Source organism: Eurytemora carolleeae, unplaced genomic scaffold (genome assembly GCF_000591075.1).
Source record: "Eurytemora carolleeae unplaced genomic scaffold, Eaff_2.0 scaffold1036, whole genome shotgun sequence".
Classification (NCBI taxonomy): Eukaryota; Metazoa; Arthropoda; class Copepoda; order Calanoida; family Temoridae; genus Eurytemora; species Eurytemora carolleeae.
The window spans coordinates 35,176-53,839 of NW_019396948.1; the positions used below are offsets into that span (position 1 = coordinate 35,176).

The 18,664-nt window shown below is 32.6% G+C and overlaps 1 protein-coding gene across 1 annotated transcript in view; it reads right to left on the minus strand.

The window, feature by feature from the left end:
* LOC111710410 (muscle calcium channel subunit alpha-1) overlaps window positions 1–17,600 on the minus strand; it is a gene marked incomplete at its 3' end in the record, with an annotated part of 52,706 nt that extends 35,106 nt beyond the window's left edge. Inside the window, 9 exon segments of the mRNA XM_023484491.1 lie at window positions 1,732–1,845; window positions 2,358–2,431; window positions 4,897–5,049; window positions 6,283–6,389; window positions 10,196–10,269; window positions 10,759–10,824; window positions 12,223–12,358; window positions 13,003–13,100; window positions 17,523–17,600. Coding sequence (XP_023340259.1) covers window positions 1,732–1,845; window positions 2,358–2,431; window positions 4,897–5,049; window positions 6,283–6,389; window positions 10,196–10,269; window positions 10,759–10,824; window positions 12,223–12,358; window positions 13,003–13,100; window positions 17,523–17,600 — 900 coding nt within the window.
* Between the last annotated feature and the right edge of the window lie 1,064 nt (window positions 17,601–18,664).

The following is an 18,664-nucleotide window of genomic DNA, read 5'->3' on the forward strand; positions in this document are numbered from 1 at the left end:
TTTATATACACTACACTAAATTCTACACTCTACACCTCTGCAATCTACATTTTCTGTACATTACAATACACTATACACTTTACAGTAATGTTTTCACTCTATAGTACTGCTGACACTCTTCACTAAGTACTCTACAGTACTGTTTAAACTCTTCACTAAGTACTCTACAGTACTGTCTACACTCTTCACTAAGTACTCTACAGTACTGTCTACACTCTTCACTAAGTACTCTACAGTACTGTCTAATCTCTACAGTACTGTATACACTCTACAGTCTGTCTAATCTCTACAGTACTGTATACACTCTACAGTACTGTCTACACTCTATAGTACTGTCTACACTCTACAGTACTGTCTAGACTCTACAGTACTGTCTACACTCTACAGTACAGTCTACACTCTACAGTACTGTCTACACTCTACAGTACTGTCTACACTCTACAGTACTGTCTACACTCTACAGTACTGTCTACACTCTAAACTTTACTCTGCAATCTACAGTACTGTCTACACTCTAAAATTTACTCTACAATCTACAGTACTGTCTACACTCTAAACTTTACACTACAATCTACAGTACTGTCTACACTCTAAACTTTACTCTACAATCTACAGTAATTTGTAATAATAAACATAGCTGATTCCCGCTACAGATTCTTATAATTGTGCTTTATTTTCAAAGCTTTGCGCCTTTCCTTTTCTTCCCTTGTTTCCTACCACAGAAGGTTGAAAATACCTCAGTTTTATCTCAAAGATTAATAACAATACAGACAAAAAACCTAAAGTCGTCTTGTCAAGATTTATTGCTTTTGTTAACAATAACCTTGAGGCAAAAGCCCAAAGGAGTTACGTGCATGCCGCGCTGAATGACAAGACAGTGAGGGAGCATGCGCGTAACTCCTATACGGGCTTCTGCCTCAGGATTTTTGTGAACGAAAATCCCCGAAATCTTGATAAGATTCTATCTGTATTGTTATTATTCTATGAAATATCTCCTCTTGCTCTCTATACTAACTAATTAGGATTAAATCTGAACCACTTCAATTAACAAAGTACACCACTAGTTGATTACTGTATAGCAGCAGCCCCCTCTATTTATTTAATTATGAACTATAATGCAGTGTACAATGTGGCCTGGATAATATAAATTAGAGCACAAATACTAAATATCCTTTGGTCAATCTAAATTATGTAAATCTTCTCAGTTTTCAATAAATATGATTTGATCATGAACTAAGAGTGTTAAAACATCAATCATCATAAGCTAACAAAAGCTAAGGTTAGATTAATAACTTTAAAATATTCAGTCACTGTCGTATATATCAATAAAATAAAGACGACTTTCGACTTCATTTTTTTATTTGACCAGCATGTTGATACACAAAAATATTAAAAAAGAAAAAGATTTTTGAATTAACAGCTTACACTTATAAACTTGTAAACGTATCATATTCCTAAAAGAATTGAGCCTTTTCGAAAACTTAAGTTTTTTAAACCTGATATATCTTGGGAACCTGATAATGTAGACCTTAGATATTTTAAACATAGACTATTCGATCTAACATCATTCATAGTTTGAAATAGCTTAATATCATTGAGTTGCAAAGATAAAGGGAATAGAAAATCAAAGTTTTGACAAAGATTCAAATCCTTTACTGCATTCCTTCATACGCAGTTCAATTTAGTACAGACCTCAACTTCAATTTGAAATTAGAATAGCCTAGAACTTACCCAGTATAAGACCTCGGTCCAACCCTCCAATGTCACGCACTGGAACACAGTGAGCATACTGAACGCAAAGTTGTCGAAGTTGGTTATTCCGTAATTAGGGCCTTCCCAGTACTCCTAAACAAAACACACTCAACTCAAGTACATTTTAATCTGACCTGACCCGACCTTGCGGTCCTAGTTTGTACTGCCCCGCTCGGTACACCAACTACACTGGCAAGGGTCAATATAGTTGACCTAGCTCTTTAGGCAAGAATATAGGTTGACGCGGTCTGACCTTAGGCTGCATCTGGTTCAATTTACTATCACTAAAAGCGGCAAATTTTGCGTGACTTGCCGCAAAAGCTAATTTTCAAAGATTTTTATGTCTGCAGCCTGATGGTACAAACAATTTTTTTAACTTCGACTATTTGAATTAATAGCTGTTTTTTTACTTGGAAAGTGTGAAAGTTGTCTAATTAAAATTTTGAGAATCAAATGAATTACATAGAAGATATTGACATTTTTAAACGTGTCATTAAAATGATCAAAAATTGAAAATGATAAAATTATATAATATAATAAACAGTGATTCCAATTTAAACAAAAAAAAAGTTACGATAAGTAATGCAAAAAAAACTTGTTTTTACCTGACAGATTGTTCCATTGGGACAAATGAAATTTCCACCGCAAGGTTTAGGATCCTCCATCATTATCATTACACCTAAGAAGGAATTCGATCATTCATTATTTTACACCTTTTACCGACCTACAGTTTCCCTTACAGAGGTATATTAATTTACTTTACGTCCCTAGCTTGGGGCATTTAGTAAAAATTACCACCCGCTTTTCTAAGTTTTCGAACAGAAATTCGCTTATTTTCGTCTAAAAAGACTACAGCTTTTTCGGAAATTAAAAATTTTACTTAACCACGGGTTCCCTCGACCAATTCGATCTATGTCTAAATATCTATAAAGTCAGGTTTAAATCAGAATTCTGCAGTACAAAATTGCGAGAATTACTTTTACCTGCACCATTGCAAATTAAACGACAGCAGAAATGATTTTGGAAAATGCTCAATATCTATCTATCTATCTATCTATCTATATATCTATATCTATCTATCTATCTATCTATCTATCTATCTATCTATCTATCTATCTATCTATCTATCTATTCATCTATATATCTATCTATCTATTTATCTGCATATATAACGCTATACATGATGCCCTATCATCAGTCAGTCCTGAATATAAAAGCTCTTTGTCCGACATTTTCTTTCAACTCTTAATATATGTCTTATCTATCTATCTATCCACAACTTGTTTTTCTTCTGAGCACATTTTTATTAATTTCTATTCCTTTATCTTTAAAAACATTAACTAAATTGTTTAATATAATATATATTATGGAAGTAACATGTAACGTTTCGCGTGCACAACATAAAGTTTTTTTTCAAATTATTTATTATCTTTTTTAACGTTTCTTAAGAGTATGACGTTTTCTATTTAAATTTCTTGACCCAAGTATTTGTTCTTAAATATATTTTGATATAATCATTTATAATATAATAATTGTTTTTTTATTTTTATTTTTAATCGTGATGCCCAGCAGTCTTGCATTATGCATCAGTCTTCATGGTTTTCATTCAAAAACCTCTTCTGGATTCTGTCTTGGGTTTATTTTCTGGATTCTGCCTTGGTTTTATTTTCTGGATTCTGCCTTGATTTTATTTTCTGGATTCTGCCTTGATTTTATTTTCTGTATTCTGCCTTGATTTTTTTATTTTAAAGAAACTTTCTGAATCTCCGCAATGTAAGATCTTTAATTGAATTAAAATTATTTTCAGGAATTAATTTTAAATTGAATAATTGCGATGTAAGAAGGAAAATGAAGATAAGGTTATCGATTATATATATTTATGTAGCTGCTGTTAAAGAGACTGTAAGCGTAATTTTAAATGACCCTGTATGCAAAGGTGACAATGCCCGATTTACAACAGTATCCCATGAAGCTTTGTCTGAGTAAGTATGAATAAGATATCGATATTTTGTTCCTTTCAAATTCTTATTTTCATTTACAGTCTCTCTGTGTAAGTGATTTACGGATTATAAATTATCTATTATATCAATTATATATTATCAATTATATCTATTTGTATAAATTTAACACAGTTTTATTTCAATTTCTTGATACAGAAATATCAGATAGAAGTCTCATGGGCCTCGATCAACCCCCTAAAGTGCCTAGGTTTCAGCCTATACAGTCACTTTAAAGGGACTGTAAGCGTAATTTCAAGTGACCCTCCATGGAAAGTTGATAATGCCAGATTTACAACTGTACCATTGAAAGCTTTGTCTGATCAAGTATGAAATAGATATCAACGTTTTTGTTCCTTCAAAATGCTTATTTGCATTTGTGGTTTCTCTGCAAAAGTTACAAACGCATTTTTTGTTTATAGAAGAAATGAAGAAGAAACTCACAAAAATCTATTCAGAAAAACGACGGTACCTCCACACTTTTAAACATTGTTTCAAGGGTACAGTTGAAAATAGAGCATTACCATCTTTGTTTGGAGGTATACGTGAAATTACGCTTACGATTCCTTTATATTATTCGATGAAAATGCAAAGCCTAGCCCTGACTATATTTATGTAGATGCTTCTTAACCTCATTATAGGATATAAAAGATAATTAAATAGTGGGATACTAGACTTTTCATTATCAGGCAGTCAGGGTGTACTTTAATATCAAGCTACATGGATAGGGTTGGACATTGTTAATGTTAAGGAACGAACATTTTCGTAATCGATGGTGTTGTTAAGATAAAAAAAGAATGATTGATGGATGCTTGGATCATTTAGAGAATGTGAAAAAACGGTCGTTTTTCAAAACGAAAGAATAATTTTACTGAACGATCATTCATCGAGAAAACGAACGAAATTTTAAGGGAAATAAAAATAATAAAGTTTTGAGAGGGGAAAATATCGGAAGTTTTGAGAACGAACGAATTTTTTTTTTTAACTATTGAAAATAAAACGAACAGGATGGATCGTTCACAAACGATGAAAAAACAAAATGAAAAAAAACACGTACGGCCATCTCTAGCTACAGGATGTACCAAAATACCCACTTAATACAGAATATCCAAAAAAACGTTTTTAAAAAGGCTTTTCAGAATATTACCTGTAGTGTTATCGAAGCATGTTTTATGAAGGATCCCTGAGAAGAGTTCTAGACCAATGATTGCGTAGATTAGAATAACAAACATGACCAATAGAGCAATATGGAGTAGGGGGATCATAGCCATCAAGATTGAATTCAACACAACCTGTAAACCTGATAAAAAAAATTAAATTAAAACTGTTTTATTTTTGTTCAGCTTAATTCCTAAAAATTCCTGTAAACATTTTTTAACAATTTTTAAAACAGCTTTCATATTGCAGCACTGACTAACTTAAAGGGACTGTAAGTGTAGTTTTAAGTAACCCTCAAAAAAAGTAAGCAATGGCCGATTTACAACGGTACCCTTAAATGTTTTGTCTGATCAGGTATGAATTATGATAATCATGTTTTTGATCTTCAAACTGTATATTTGAACTTGCGGTTTCTCTGCTAAAGTGACTTTGCTTATAAGAAACAACAGAGAAACACTTTTTGAGTCAGAAAAACGAGGACTGCCATTCTTGCATGAAGGGTCACTTAAAACTACGATTACAGTCCCTTTAAGGATCCAAAGTGTATGTATGTACTTTCTGCAATTAAGAAAATATTTTTTTAATATGCCCGTACTTTAGAACGTACAGGGTGTCCCAATAAAATGTTGATTATTTTGTTTTAAATCCCTATTATGAATTTAAAAGTCTTTAATTTAGAGAATATAGATATCAAATTTATAAATGTTCTTATTTTGTGGACCATTAATGTAAAAAAAAAGTTTGAAAATCACAAAATATTTGATGCCGAAATTTCATTAACCCCGAAATTTGTAAACAGGCATGTCCGAATCAGATGGCCCTTAAAGTGTTGTATGATATGATCAAGAACGCTTCAGATATTTGGCCCCGTTTTCATTTTAAAAATTATTATTTTCAATTGTGGTTTGACTTTAAAGTAGCTTACACATTTCTTCTTCTGAAACACTGGAGGAACTGTCCAAATTAAACACTTGTCAAGGTAGAAAAACGACGGTATCTTCGACGTTATTGATCAGAGCTGAAACCTTTGGAATGGTGGATATCGAGATCAATGCTTGATCTCCTCTTTTTCATAATCTCCAGATTAAATATTGCTTTTTCTCCTCTTGTTATTAATCTCCAGATTAATTAACAGATCGGGATTAGGAATATCCCATTCTAAAGTTTTCAGCTCAGATAAACTAATGTAATTGGCGAAAGTTTGTTGGCTAAAAAATGTGAATTTACTAAATCAAACTGAGAGTCTGAGTGTAACCATAAAAACCCCGACTAAAAGACCTAAAGACTTTTAGATGCATTAAAGGACTCCAAAATCAGTAATCCTCTTTTTTCGGACCCCTGTATGCAATTACGGTTAAAAGTTCTGATTGCTTACTCGGTACTCCTGAGACGAGACGAAGAGGTCTGAGAACCCTGAAAGCTCGAAGTGCTTTGACATTGAAACCTTCTATCTCCAGAGTAGAGAGCACAGTACTCACAACACTAAAATAAAAATAAAAACATTTCTCTCAATATAATTTTGATTTTTATAGTAAACGTATGGTTTAGAACTTTAGTTATACATCAAGATTAAAATCGTTTTTTATATTATTTGATCTATGGCAAAATACTTGTTTTTGGAGGATTTTTTTGTCAATAATTTGAATTTCTGCTATTTCAACCTTTTGGAATTCATGGTATTTCAAGAAAAATATTTTATAATTTTTAAAATTTTGATAATCTTTGATAAATTTTGATAAGTTTTTTGATTGCAAAAGTGAATGAATCTTCTAAAAAACGCGCTGAAGACTCTGAAAGTATTAAGAAATAATTAGATTTTTAAAACTTTAGTGTAATTAAAAAACGTTTAGGATAAACGCCTGCAAAAGGATCTGAATGATTTTTTCTCTTCACAGTCCCAATTCTTCCTTATATGGTATAATTTTGATTACAATGAGAAACATTAGATTACACCTTCATTGGTGAATTTTCCTTAACCCTATTCCCGCTGGGGGGGGGTCAATTTGACCCCCCCCTGTAGTTTTTTTTACATAACTCAAAAAGTATTGGTCTGAGGCTGTTGAAATTTTCTGACTTTTCTTACATACCCAAAGCCCTCCCTTTAGGCCTAAAACCGGGCTTTAATACTAACTGCCTGAGTCCTCAGGCACACTGCCTGAATGACTGCTTTTGCCTGTAGCAAACAAAATCTTTGTTTTGACCCACTTTCACTTGTCAGATTTTGATAAAATTTAGCTTTTTGGAAAGCCTATTACATAAGGAAACGGATTGCACAAGTTTTGCGAAAAAAAAATTGCAAATTTTTTGCAAACAACCTGTCAAAGGAAATTTGCACATTTTTAGTTTTTCTTGATTAAAAATCAGGTTATTTAAAATTTTGCAAAATTTTTTGCATATTTAAAATGGCATGGTCAAGGGCTTTTCAAAAATGTATAATTTGTCATTTTTTGGACAAATTTTTTTTTGCAAACATTTTTACTATAAAACTGGATTTTGCGATAAAAAATTCAATTTTCGCAAATTTGCAAATTTTTTTGCAGATTCTAAAAGTAGAGCACAAGAGCTTTCTAATGATGTATCATTTGTCATATTTGGACATAAAACGTGGGATTTAGAGGGGGGGGTCAAATTGACCCCCCCCCCAGCGTATCCTGGTTTTCAAGTACCCCAGCGGGGATAGGGTTAAAATTCTATAAATTGGGAAAAAAGGTCATACAGAGGCAGTATAGGGATAATAAAGGAATCGAATACTATACTTTGGTAAAAATTATATCAATACAGATATTATAATAGCTGCTAATCACGCTCATAAATATATCAAAGTTGCCGAGATTGGTTGGAAGTTTATAACTGTGCTTAACATTATATTGCATGGTTAGGTTTTTACAAGTTTCAAGTTTACAGATTATAGAACTAGCTGATTCATCAACCACTAGGGATATGGGCGAGGGAGGGAAGGCACGCTACACCATTTTTCGTCCGACCACAAATGACGTCAATATTCACCATTATTTCGCCCGACCACTTTCTTTCGTCCGGCATTATTGTTTAAATTCTGTTTTTAGAAACGTTAAATTCGTCAAATTCGAATTTTGAGCCACGTCTGTTGTTCATAATTGCTTAAAATACAGTTAAAAACAAAGAATGGACGAAAAAGGTGGGGTATGCAATAGTGAGTTGTTACGTCGTTTGTGGTGCGGACAAAAAAATAAAATGGTGTTGCGTGCCTCCCCTCGCTCTATGGGCAGGGGGGGGGGGGAGGAATTTGAGAAGGAGAGTGGAGGGAAAGGGGAGGGAAGAAAGATAGAAGGATACATGAAAAGGGTATCTTCTTATATATAAAATAGTAATCTATGTTTGTTTGTTTGTTTGTTTGTATGCCCGGACATAACTCATGAAACCCTTAACCGATCTGCTTCAAATTTTGATTAGGGAACTCGAAGGAACCAAAAATATGTTTTAGCTTGGTTTTGATATTCTAACTTAAGTGGGAGGAAAAATAGCTACAATACTATGTGCGGGTAAACGGCGGGAGTGCCACTCTCAAGCGAGTTCTTTAATGTTTATGGTATAAGCGATGATCAAAATGCTGATTCATGTGAGTAGTGCAATGTGTATGATGCTGAAAGGAATGTACATGGGGGAAAAAAAGTGTTTAATAGAGAGGTGGGATGGAGAAGTGTTTAATAGAGAGAGGAGGGATGGAGAAGTGTTTAATAGAGAGGGGGGTGATGGATTGGCATGATGTTTGATAGATAAGTTAAAGTTTAATCACAAATCACTGCTCTGTAATTGATGTATGTGCAAGTTAAGAATGTAAATCTCTGTTTAAAGAGAGTTCTCAAAATAATTGATAAATTTAATATTTGATTAATCAATTATTCATTTTCATAATCAGGTTATGATTCAATTATTGAATTATTTATTGCATTAATGAATAATTGAGTTCATAAATCTAAAAAATAATTATTAATCAATTAAAAATGGTCTTTCTTTTCCTTTACATGTGGTTTTTCTTTATTGTCCGATTTAAGTTATTGATAATGTCATTAACCTTCAAATGACTTAGTTGATTATTTAACTATTTCATTGCTATTCAGACCTTTCGAATAATCTTTGTCTATTCAATCAAAATATTAAAAGTGTTTACGATGTTGAATAAGATAAAAAACAAAGTCAGTGGAAAAGTGGTTAGGTACAAAGAAATTGGGTAGACAATTTTGAGTTTGTGGCAAAAATTCAATTCTATAATAACAACCAACCACATCATTTTTTTAATTTCTGAACAATTTTGAAAATATTCTCTGCAACTCTTTATCCATACAGAGTTACCATCAAAGATGAAGACTGTTAAGACGACATGCAACTCTTAAAATATGAAAAATTAAAGGTTAAATATAGACTTTTAATAATTTGTCAAAGAAAGGAAACAAGCTTTAAGTTGCAAAGAATCACGAACATAAGAAAACAGACAGTATAAATTCCGTACAGTCGTCTCTGAAGTCTCATCCTCAACCCTATATATAGATCTCTTTACTAAACACACACACTTGATGATTATGCATGTGTTTGTTTACTTTGTATCAAACCTCAGTGCTTCATCCAAGGTTGCATAACAAGGCTGCTTACTCTCGAGTCTTGATGCGATCCAATGTACGGAAAGTGTCGTCTCTTTAGCATTGATGGATAAAATCCGCATATGACGTCACTAAGTATAGAGGCGAGAGAGACGTCATATGCGGATTCTATCCATCTATGCTAAGGACGTTTTCTGTACATTGGATCGCATCCAGAGTAACCGACCTTATTATACAACCTTGGTGTCATCTAAACCTGGATTGTTTGCTTTGAATTGTTTACAAGTTGTTTGATACACAAGTATTTTCATAAACCTCTTAGTCATACCGTCTGTCATTATTTATCTAGCTCAGTCATCACGTTTTTGCTTCACATCACATGTAAATAAGTCTTTAAAATGGAAAACATTTTAACAGATGTAAAATTATAATGAGAGAAATGGAACTGACTTTTTGCCACAAACTCAGATTTTCTAATCTTCATGTTTTTACAACTCAATTTAGTAGACCTTATATATTTCAAACTATCAAATCTGTGAATTCTAAATTTGAAAAATCACAGGTTTACACCACTGGGTTACAAAGATATGGGATTTGGAAAATGTTAGTTTTAGGGTAAAACTCAGTGCCTTTGTACAGTCTAGTATATACCATCTTAATTATTTTTACTATTGTTTTATATTTTCATTCATGTGAGGTTAATAAACTTACCCGATCATAACAATTGTGAAATCCAGAATATTCCAGGCATTCCGTAAATATGCATTCTGATGCTGGATAAACCCCTAAATATATATATTATACATTACATAGCGAAAGCAGATTTTTTTATTTAAAAAAATCAAACATAAAAATAGTGATACCCATATTATTGTGAAAAACGAAAAATAGCTGTAGCTGTTGCTTAAAGTAGCTGTAGCTGTTGCTTAAAATAGCAACTTTAGAGTAAAATGGGTCTGTGTATACTACAGGATAACCTATTAAATATGAGATGTTAATGACGACCTGTGACTCATCGTATATAATGATCTAAAGGTTGTCGTTTATAGATAAAAAACTGCATAATTTGGACCAGAAAGAAATTAGCTCTCAACTGAATGGCATCATAAATGTAAGATGTGAGACTAAATAATTCCGTACAGTCGTCATTAAGTCTCATCCTTTGTGGGTAACCTGTATATTACGGTTTTTCATGTTAATTGGACTATTCAATATAGTAGCTAGAATATATCGTCAGTCATCTTTCTTATTGTAAACAAGATCAATATAATTACCTGCGCTATTATTTTCATAAAACATTCAGCTGTAAAAATGAAGAGGAAAGCATATTCTACTTTTTCCTGAAATAAGATGTTGTAAACTGTATTTTTCTAAGAAATGCAAACTTTTCATCCATCGAAATCTGTTGGAGCACCAGAGCCAAATTCATGACATAGAAGCTCGATTCTTCAAATGTTGATGAATAATAAATTTTTATTCAATACAATTTTGCGAATATTGCTATATGATGTTAAATTGGGCTCCAATGCTCAAACATATTTTTTAAGATGAAAATTTTACATTTTACATTTTTTAGGATCTTCTTTTGTGAAATCCGCAAACAGTCCTTTAAGGCTCTATATATAGGTTTTTCATGCAGCGTAAAGTATTTTTATGACTTTTGAAAACCACGTAATTATTAAGTGGTTCCCATTAATGATCTCATAAATCATAAGAGCACAAACAAAAATGGAATTGAATTAACCAATGTATTTCTCAACCAATTTACTGCATTTCTGGTGGGGATGCAACAATAAGGAACCAAAATAATTCTAAAGTGAAAAACTTCAAACTATTAATTTCTTACAGTTTAACCCAAACTTTAGAGAAACCGAAAGAATTTATAAAATGTCGTTTTCTAAACCTACTGATAATGGAATGCTGCAGATATTTAGTTTTGTCATTGAATATCTTTAAAAAAAAACTGTTCCTGCGTATTTCATGGCCATTTATTTAGGTATAATAAAACTCATTGAAAAATGGTCAAGACGACAATTTTTGAATTCTTTCGATTCCTCCGAAGTTATAGGTTTAACTGTATGTTAACAATATTTAAAGGAATGGTTTACACAACACTATGACATTTTTCTAATCAGGTATATGCACGTACACGGTGTCACACGAAACATGAGAGTTGGGACGACCTAAACGTCGTCGTTGTTGATCTTCGAAATAATTTGCGGCATTCATATTCTTCAATCTAACTTTACACTTATAAATGTTGAAAATATAATCACACAATTCTCTGGCGTTTCCAAAATGTGGTCCGACAATTGTGTGCTTTGAAGATAGAACCGGAGATATTCAGAATTTCGTTCAGAATTCAATTCACAAACCAAAATTGTCGAAATCTGAACCAAACTCTTTAATCTTCATATCTCCGTCAATTTTGACAGCACACACAATGCTGTCCACTGCCAGGACTTTGGTATTTGTTAATTACAAATTTAAATTTGTTACTCAAATAGATATGTTGGCGAATTATAGCCAAAATTTATTTCTAAAATCAAAGGCGACTTTCAGAGCTGTTTCGTGGGGGAATCCTGTAGGTTAAAAGTTTTAAATATTTTTGAAAAATTAAACTTTCTTCAACAGAAATTAATAAAAATAAAAATAAAGATAATGAATATGGAAACTTTTTAAATCACAATTGTTTCTCTTCAAAATCCCTGTTTTGAATTGATCATGAAATATATTACCAGAATCGCGTTGCTTTCGTTGGAATCTCCGTTTGGGAACGGAGTGTAGATAGCGAGACAGATGCAGTTTCCCATAATAGTAAGCAGGATGAAGAATTCAAACGGTTTCCATTCCATTAGAGCGATACAGTATTTTCTGAAAATAATTCATTGATCTAGAGATAATCATATTTAAGATAAGATTTTCTGCTTTACTAGAGTGTAGGTGTAATTTCAAGTGATCCTCCATTTAAATATGACAATGCCAGATTAACAACAGTACCCTTGAAACCTTTGTTTGATCAATAATATGAAAGATATTTTCGTTTGTCTAGGTTTAAAAAGTGTTTGATTTTGATGATTTATATATTTTTCTTGCAAATCACCTCTGTATACAGAAACAACAATTAAGAATAATCAATTTTCAAGATTATAAACACTGATATATAATTCATACTTGATCAGACAAAGCTTTTAAGATCAGACAAGATCAGACCACCTGACCTTCAACCCTCTAGGGTAAAAGCAAGATCAGACCACCTGACCTTCAACCCTCTAGAGTAAAAACAAGATCATACAACCTAACCTTCAACCCTCTAGAGTAAAAACAAGATCAGACCACCTTACCTTCAACCCTCTAGGGTAAAAACATGATCAGACCACCTGACCTTCAACCCTCTAGAGTAAAAACAAGATCAGACCACCTGACCTTCAACCCTCTAGAGTAAAAACAAGATCAGACCACCTGAACTTCAACCCTCTAGAGTAAAAAAAGATAAATAAATTCAAAAATATTCTCACCGAATAGGATTTTTAAGTCCACAACAGACGATAGCTCTTTCTGTTCGGTCAGGAGGGGCTTTGGCTCCCACACGTCTCACAGGCTTTTTAGGATCAGGCTAAAATAATAAAATAAATATTATGATGGTGATAACAAGGTGATGGGTATTTTTCCAAAGGCATATTCCCAAAGGCGACTTCCCAAGTGACAATTTCCCAAGCGTTAACTTCTANACGCGCTGCGGCTAGGACAGACTTGTAAAATGGCACATTTGGAAAATGCCCTGGAGAAATATCCTTTGAAAAAATACCTGACATTGATAAAATAGACAAAAGATATTAATATTAAAGATATTATAGTAAAAATAAAATAATAATAATATTAAAAATATTATAGTAAAAATAAAAAAATAATAATGATAATTGTATTAAAAGCAGGATGGATGTCTTGTGATAAATTGATCAATATCATGACAGAATTTGTTATTCAGACAAATTATGATGGTTGATGGGATGACAGGCGTACAACCATGGAGATAATTAATTCAACTTTTTATCGAATTTCTCGAAACTAATCAAGTGTGACTACAACTATTCAAACAGTAAATATTCGTTTAAAGATAAATAATAACCACACTATGTTTTTAATGACTCAGGCAAGCATACAGGGTTATCCACAAAGGATGAGAATATTAAAAACGACCTAAATTTCTTTAAATACGACTATTCCAAGGTTTAATTAAGTCACCTGCTTTAAATATAGACTTTTAATGCTTAGATTTAATGATTTAGCAAAGAAAGAAACAAATTTACAGTTGCAGGGAATCATATATATATATTTATGTCCAACATGAAACACCGTGTCCAGCAATAACCAACCTTAATAGAATATGTTCTAGACTTATAAAGAAGATATATATATATAAGAAACAAGACCGTTGGGGGTAACCCGTGTAGTACCTTATTAAATTAATTGTGCCTTGAGATATTAATTTGCAGGGCGGGACGAATAAGTAGTTTAATTCCCTTGATACAACAGTACAGATGAACAGTATATTAAGTAGGATAAAGACTATATTATTAAGCACTACATTTTTAGCTGTGTGAAAAACTATAAGTAAATTGTAAAAGAATACGTTCCTTAATTTCATAAAGTTACTGCCACAAACTCAAATTTTCTTATTCCTATATCTTTGAAACCTGATACATCTATGTCAAACTTAAAATTAATTAATCTAACAGAATTCATCGTTTAAAATACGACATAAGTTACAAAGATATAGAGATTAGAAAATTATAATTTGTGACAAAAACTCAATTCGTTTAGGTTCTTTGTTAATGATTTGAAATGGTTCACCGACAAAAGGGTCAAACGACACAGGGTTAAACGACATACAGAGTAAAACGACATATAGGGTAAAACGACATAGGGTCAAATAACAAACGGTCAAAAACGCGACAGAGGATAAAACGAAGAAAGGGTCAAAATGGAAAAAATATTTTATGATTATATTAGGGTAATGTTAGGTTAAGACAATTTCTGGGCCGAGCGCTGCATCTTGGACAGGCTAGGGGGGGCGAGCGTTGCGACTAGTAGTTCAAATGAACATAAAGCATAACATAAAAATATGTATTATTTCAGGGTAGGTAAGGTTAAGACAATTTCTGGGCCGAGCGCTTCGGCTACTAGTTCTAATGAACATAAAAAAGCTTAAATTACCCAAAAACAAAAAATTTTCTCGATCGTCGCACTTTTTGGCCCTATGTCGTTTTACCCTTTCACGCGTTTTTGACCGTTTATCGTTTTATCGTTGGTCGTTTTACCCTACGGTATTTGACCCTGTGTCGGTGAATTATTTTGATTATAAAAGTATAGTATATTTTCATTAATTTACTGCTCCTTGGGAAATAAAATCAATCAAGTTAGGCAATTATTTCACTGAGGAAAAACGAAATTAATTTCAAAAGGAGTGATTTTTTATTAGATATAGGAAACAAAACTAGGATCTTTCATGTCCCTTTTGAACGATTAATAATATTATATCATATTAATTCACGATTCAGGAAAAAATCGACTCTTGAAGATGTTTTGAAATGATATGATATTTTGAAAAGCGCGTGTGAGCATTTGCCAATTGCCTCAAAAATTATTAAAGGGATGGTAAACGTAATTTCAAGTCATGCAAAATTGGGATTCACCAACAAAAGGTCAAACGACACAGGGTCAAACGACAAAGGGTCAAACGACAAAGGGTCAAACGACAAAGGGTCAAACGACAAAGGGTCAAACGACAAAGGGTCAAACGACAAAGGGTCAAACGACAAAGGGTCAAAAGTGAGACAAAGGGTCAAACGACAAAAGGTCAAAATGATAAAAATATTTTTTGATTTGAATCATAGGAAACTCGCAACCCTCCTATCAATTTTGTACATGGATCTTATATGTTCGACATGGATTAAATTGACCATGTGACCGCAGCGCTCGGCCCCCAAGCCTGTCCTAGCCGCAGCGCTCGGCCCAGAAAGTGTCTTAACTAACCTAACCCGTGGCCGCAGCGCTCGGCCCCTAGACAGTCATAGCCGCAGCGCTCGGCCCAGAAAGTGTCTTAACCTAACCTAACCCTAAATAATAATAAATAAATACTAACTGTAACTGATGTCAAAATTTAAAAAAAATTGCCCCTTTGTCGCATTTTTTGACCCTTTGTCGGTGAACCAAAAATGGCGATGACCGATTTACCACGGTACCCTTGAAACCTGAATATGATCGTTTTCTACATTAAAAGTGTTTATTTCTGTGATTTTCTCTGTTGTTTCTTATAAGCAAGAAATGCGCAAGTAGCTTTCGCAGAAAACCCGCAAATGAAATAGAATCCAAAAACTTGGATCTAATTGATCAGACAAAGCTTTCAAGAGTGCCGTTGTAAATCTGGCATTGCTATTTTTGCAAAGAAGGATACTTGAAATTACGCGTACAGTCCCTTTAATTATTATAATTTAATTGCTGGCCCCTTTCCTTTCCCCTCCCCGGCAAACCTCGGCATGAAAATCATAAATATTGAAAAGATTGGAAATGCATAAAATCATGCATACAATAAACAATTTGTTTGGTCGGATTGCATGACGATACTTTTCAAATGTTTTCTCGACCCTGCTTGACAATTTGACCTTAGGAATGCAATGCGTTCCAATTTTGATTCATTTTAAGTAAATTCAGGTTTTTACACATAGATTAATAACAATACAAATAGAACACATGATGTCGTCTTTTCAAGATTAGGGGTTTTTCGTTAACATTAACCATGAGACAGACGCCCAAAGGAGTTATACGCATTTTGCGTAGAATTACAAGACAGAGAGAGAGACCGGTCTACGCGGCATGCGCGTAACTCCTTTGGGCTTCTGCCTTAGCGTTATTGAGAACAAAAAACCCTAAATCTTGGAAAGACAACATCTAGTGTTGTATCTGTGTTGTTATTAATCTATATGTTTAGCCTAATACAACTTGTTTCTTGTATTTTATTTTTAACTAATTTATACGCTAAATAACGCTAAATAACTGAACGTTTATTAAACAATACTATTGGAAGTCAAAAATTTTAAGGAAAAAAACAGTGAAAGAAATCATTTGGGTAATCTATGTATATACTTGCATGTCTATCTGTCTGTACGTTTGTATCCAATAAACGTCCAAACGGCTTATAAACAAATCGGTCCCTATTCTTTTGTGGCAACTCACATAACCTCGGGGAAGGTTCATGGATGCTCAAAATATAAAAAAGTTGCCTCCAAATATTTTGATTTTCGTAAAATTTTATAAATCCACGAAAAAATGTATACGTAGAAAAATGTTGGAAAAGTTTAAGCAAGGGAAAATATTGTAATGAAAAGCATCATATAAAAAAATAAAATTCGGTGAATGGTGATGGACCAAACCTCTGCACTGCAGAGAAAAATAAAATAGTTGTTAGTTCCACATTTATTTAAAAAAAATATTTTGGTCTGGGTTGACCCTCGTCAGTTCTAACGATATAATATCCTTTTTAAAAATCGGTTAAAAACCACAAGAAAATAAACAAAAAAAAGATAATTTAAAAAAAAATTTTAATGGGCTGTCAAACGGAAAAAAAGGGAAACGAACTCAGATCATGAGATGAAAAAAAGATAATTTGCAAATATTCACTTTTTAAAGAATGTTATAAAAACATAGTTGTCCATAGTTTTCACGAAATCCGGAAATTCTGTGAAAACATGTTTTGATGAATTCAGTGTAATGAAAAAAACGTAATTCCATTAAAAGATGGCAAAGCCCGATTTCCAACGGTACCCTTGAAACTTTAATTAAATCAAAAAGGTGAGAGATACAGTCGTTTTTCGACTCAGAAACGTTTTTATTTCTGTGAATTTTCCATTTTTTCGTGTAAAGAATGCAAATCACTATCGCAGAGAAACCGTAAAAGAAAATAAAACAGTTTAAAGAAACAAAAATATCGTAAATATCGGCAATTGCCATGGCGGCTCACTTGAATCTCTGCAAATACCTGTAGCTGTTTAGGTTGCCCTGTCAGTGCAGAATTCCAGGCAGAAGATAAGCCTGTATCCCCTCCCCCTCCCCCCATCCCTCCTCTTCCATCATCTTCTTCCCTCCCCCCTCCTCCTGCAATTAGTTAGTATAAGGGTTATTTACTAATACTAATACCGTATTAATTAGGATTATATCATCATTGTCAACATTATTCTTCATTAGTATTCTATAAATGATATGTCAATAAGACAAACAGTACAAAATATTTAACATAGAAAAAAGTTATTTTCAATTTTATTTTCATTAAAATTGAAGAAAAATTATGGCAATATCCCTTTTTTGGAGAATATCCGGAAACCAATGAAAACTTTAGTGCACAGTACTTAATATACAGCTATTTTTATGAAAATCAAAAATGAAGTGAATATGAATGATAAATTACACAATAGTTTCATAAAATGTATTTTGATAGATGTATCTTTCTTTTTATGAAACTATTGTGTACTTAATCATTCTTCCTCACTTCATCGCAAATTTCATAATGAATGTACTATAAAGTAATTATCGTGCTATATTGTTAAAATAGCTGTACATTATAGCACTTGTTTTGATTGGTTCCCGGATTTTCTCCAAAAAAATAGGATATTTCCAAAATATTTTTTTTCAATTGAAATAAAAATAAAACTGAAATCAACTTTATGTTTTGACTTCTGCTTTGTTTCAAAGCTTATTTGATCTAGAAATAGCCATTGAAATAAAATAAACAAACGTTTCATAAAATTGCCTATAACACTACTATTTTGGCAAGCCGTGTTGTAAAGTTTTTGAACTTAAATTTTTTCTATATCTCGAAGGTTCTTGGCTTTTTAAAATATATTTTGTCCCTCGCTAAAGCTCGGTACAAAATTATATCTAAAAAGGCTTGAACCTTCTCGATAAAAACAAAATTCCTGCTAAAACTGTATAACACTGCAAACCAAAATAACAGTGTTATAAATAGTTATTGTGGACATGGCATGTTATTAAAAAGTTGCTGGGTTTTTTAACGGAAAATAAAATATAAATTGACTGAAAATAGTAAATTCTTTCTTTGATTTAATCTTTATTATTGATTTACTGCAGATAGTATTTCCACAGAAAATACAATTTTGGTCTGGG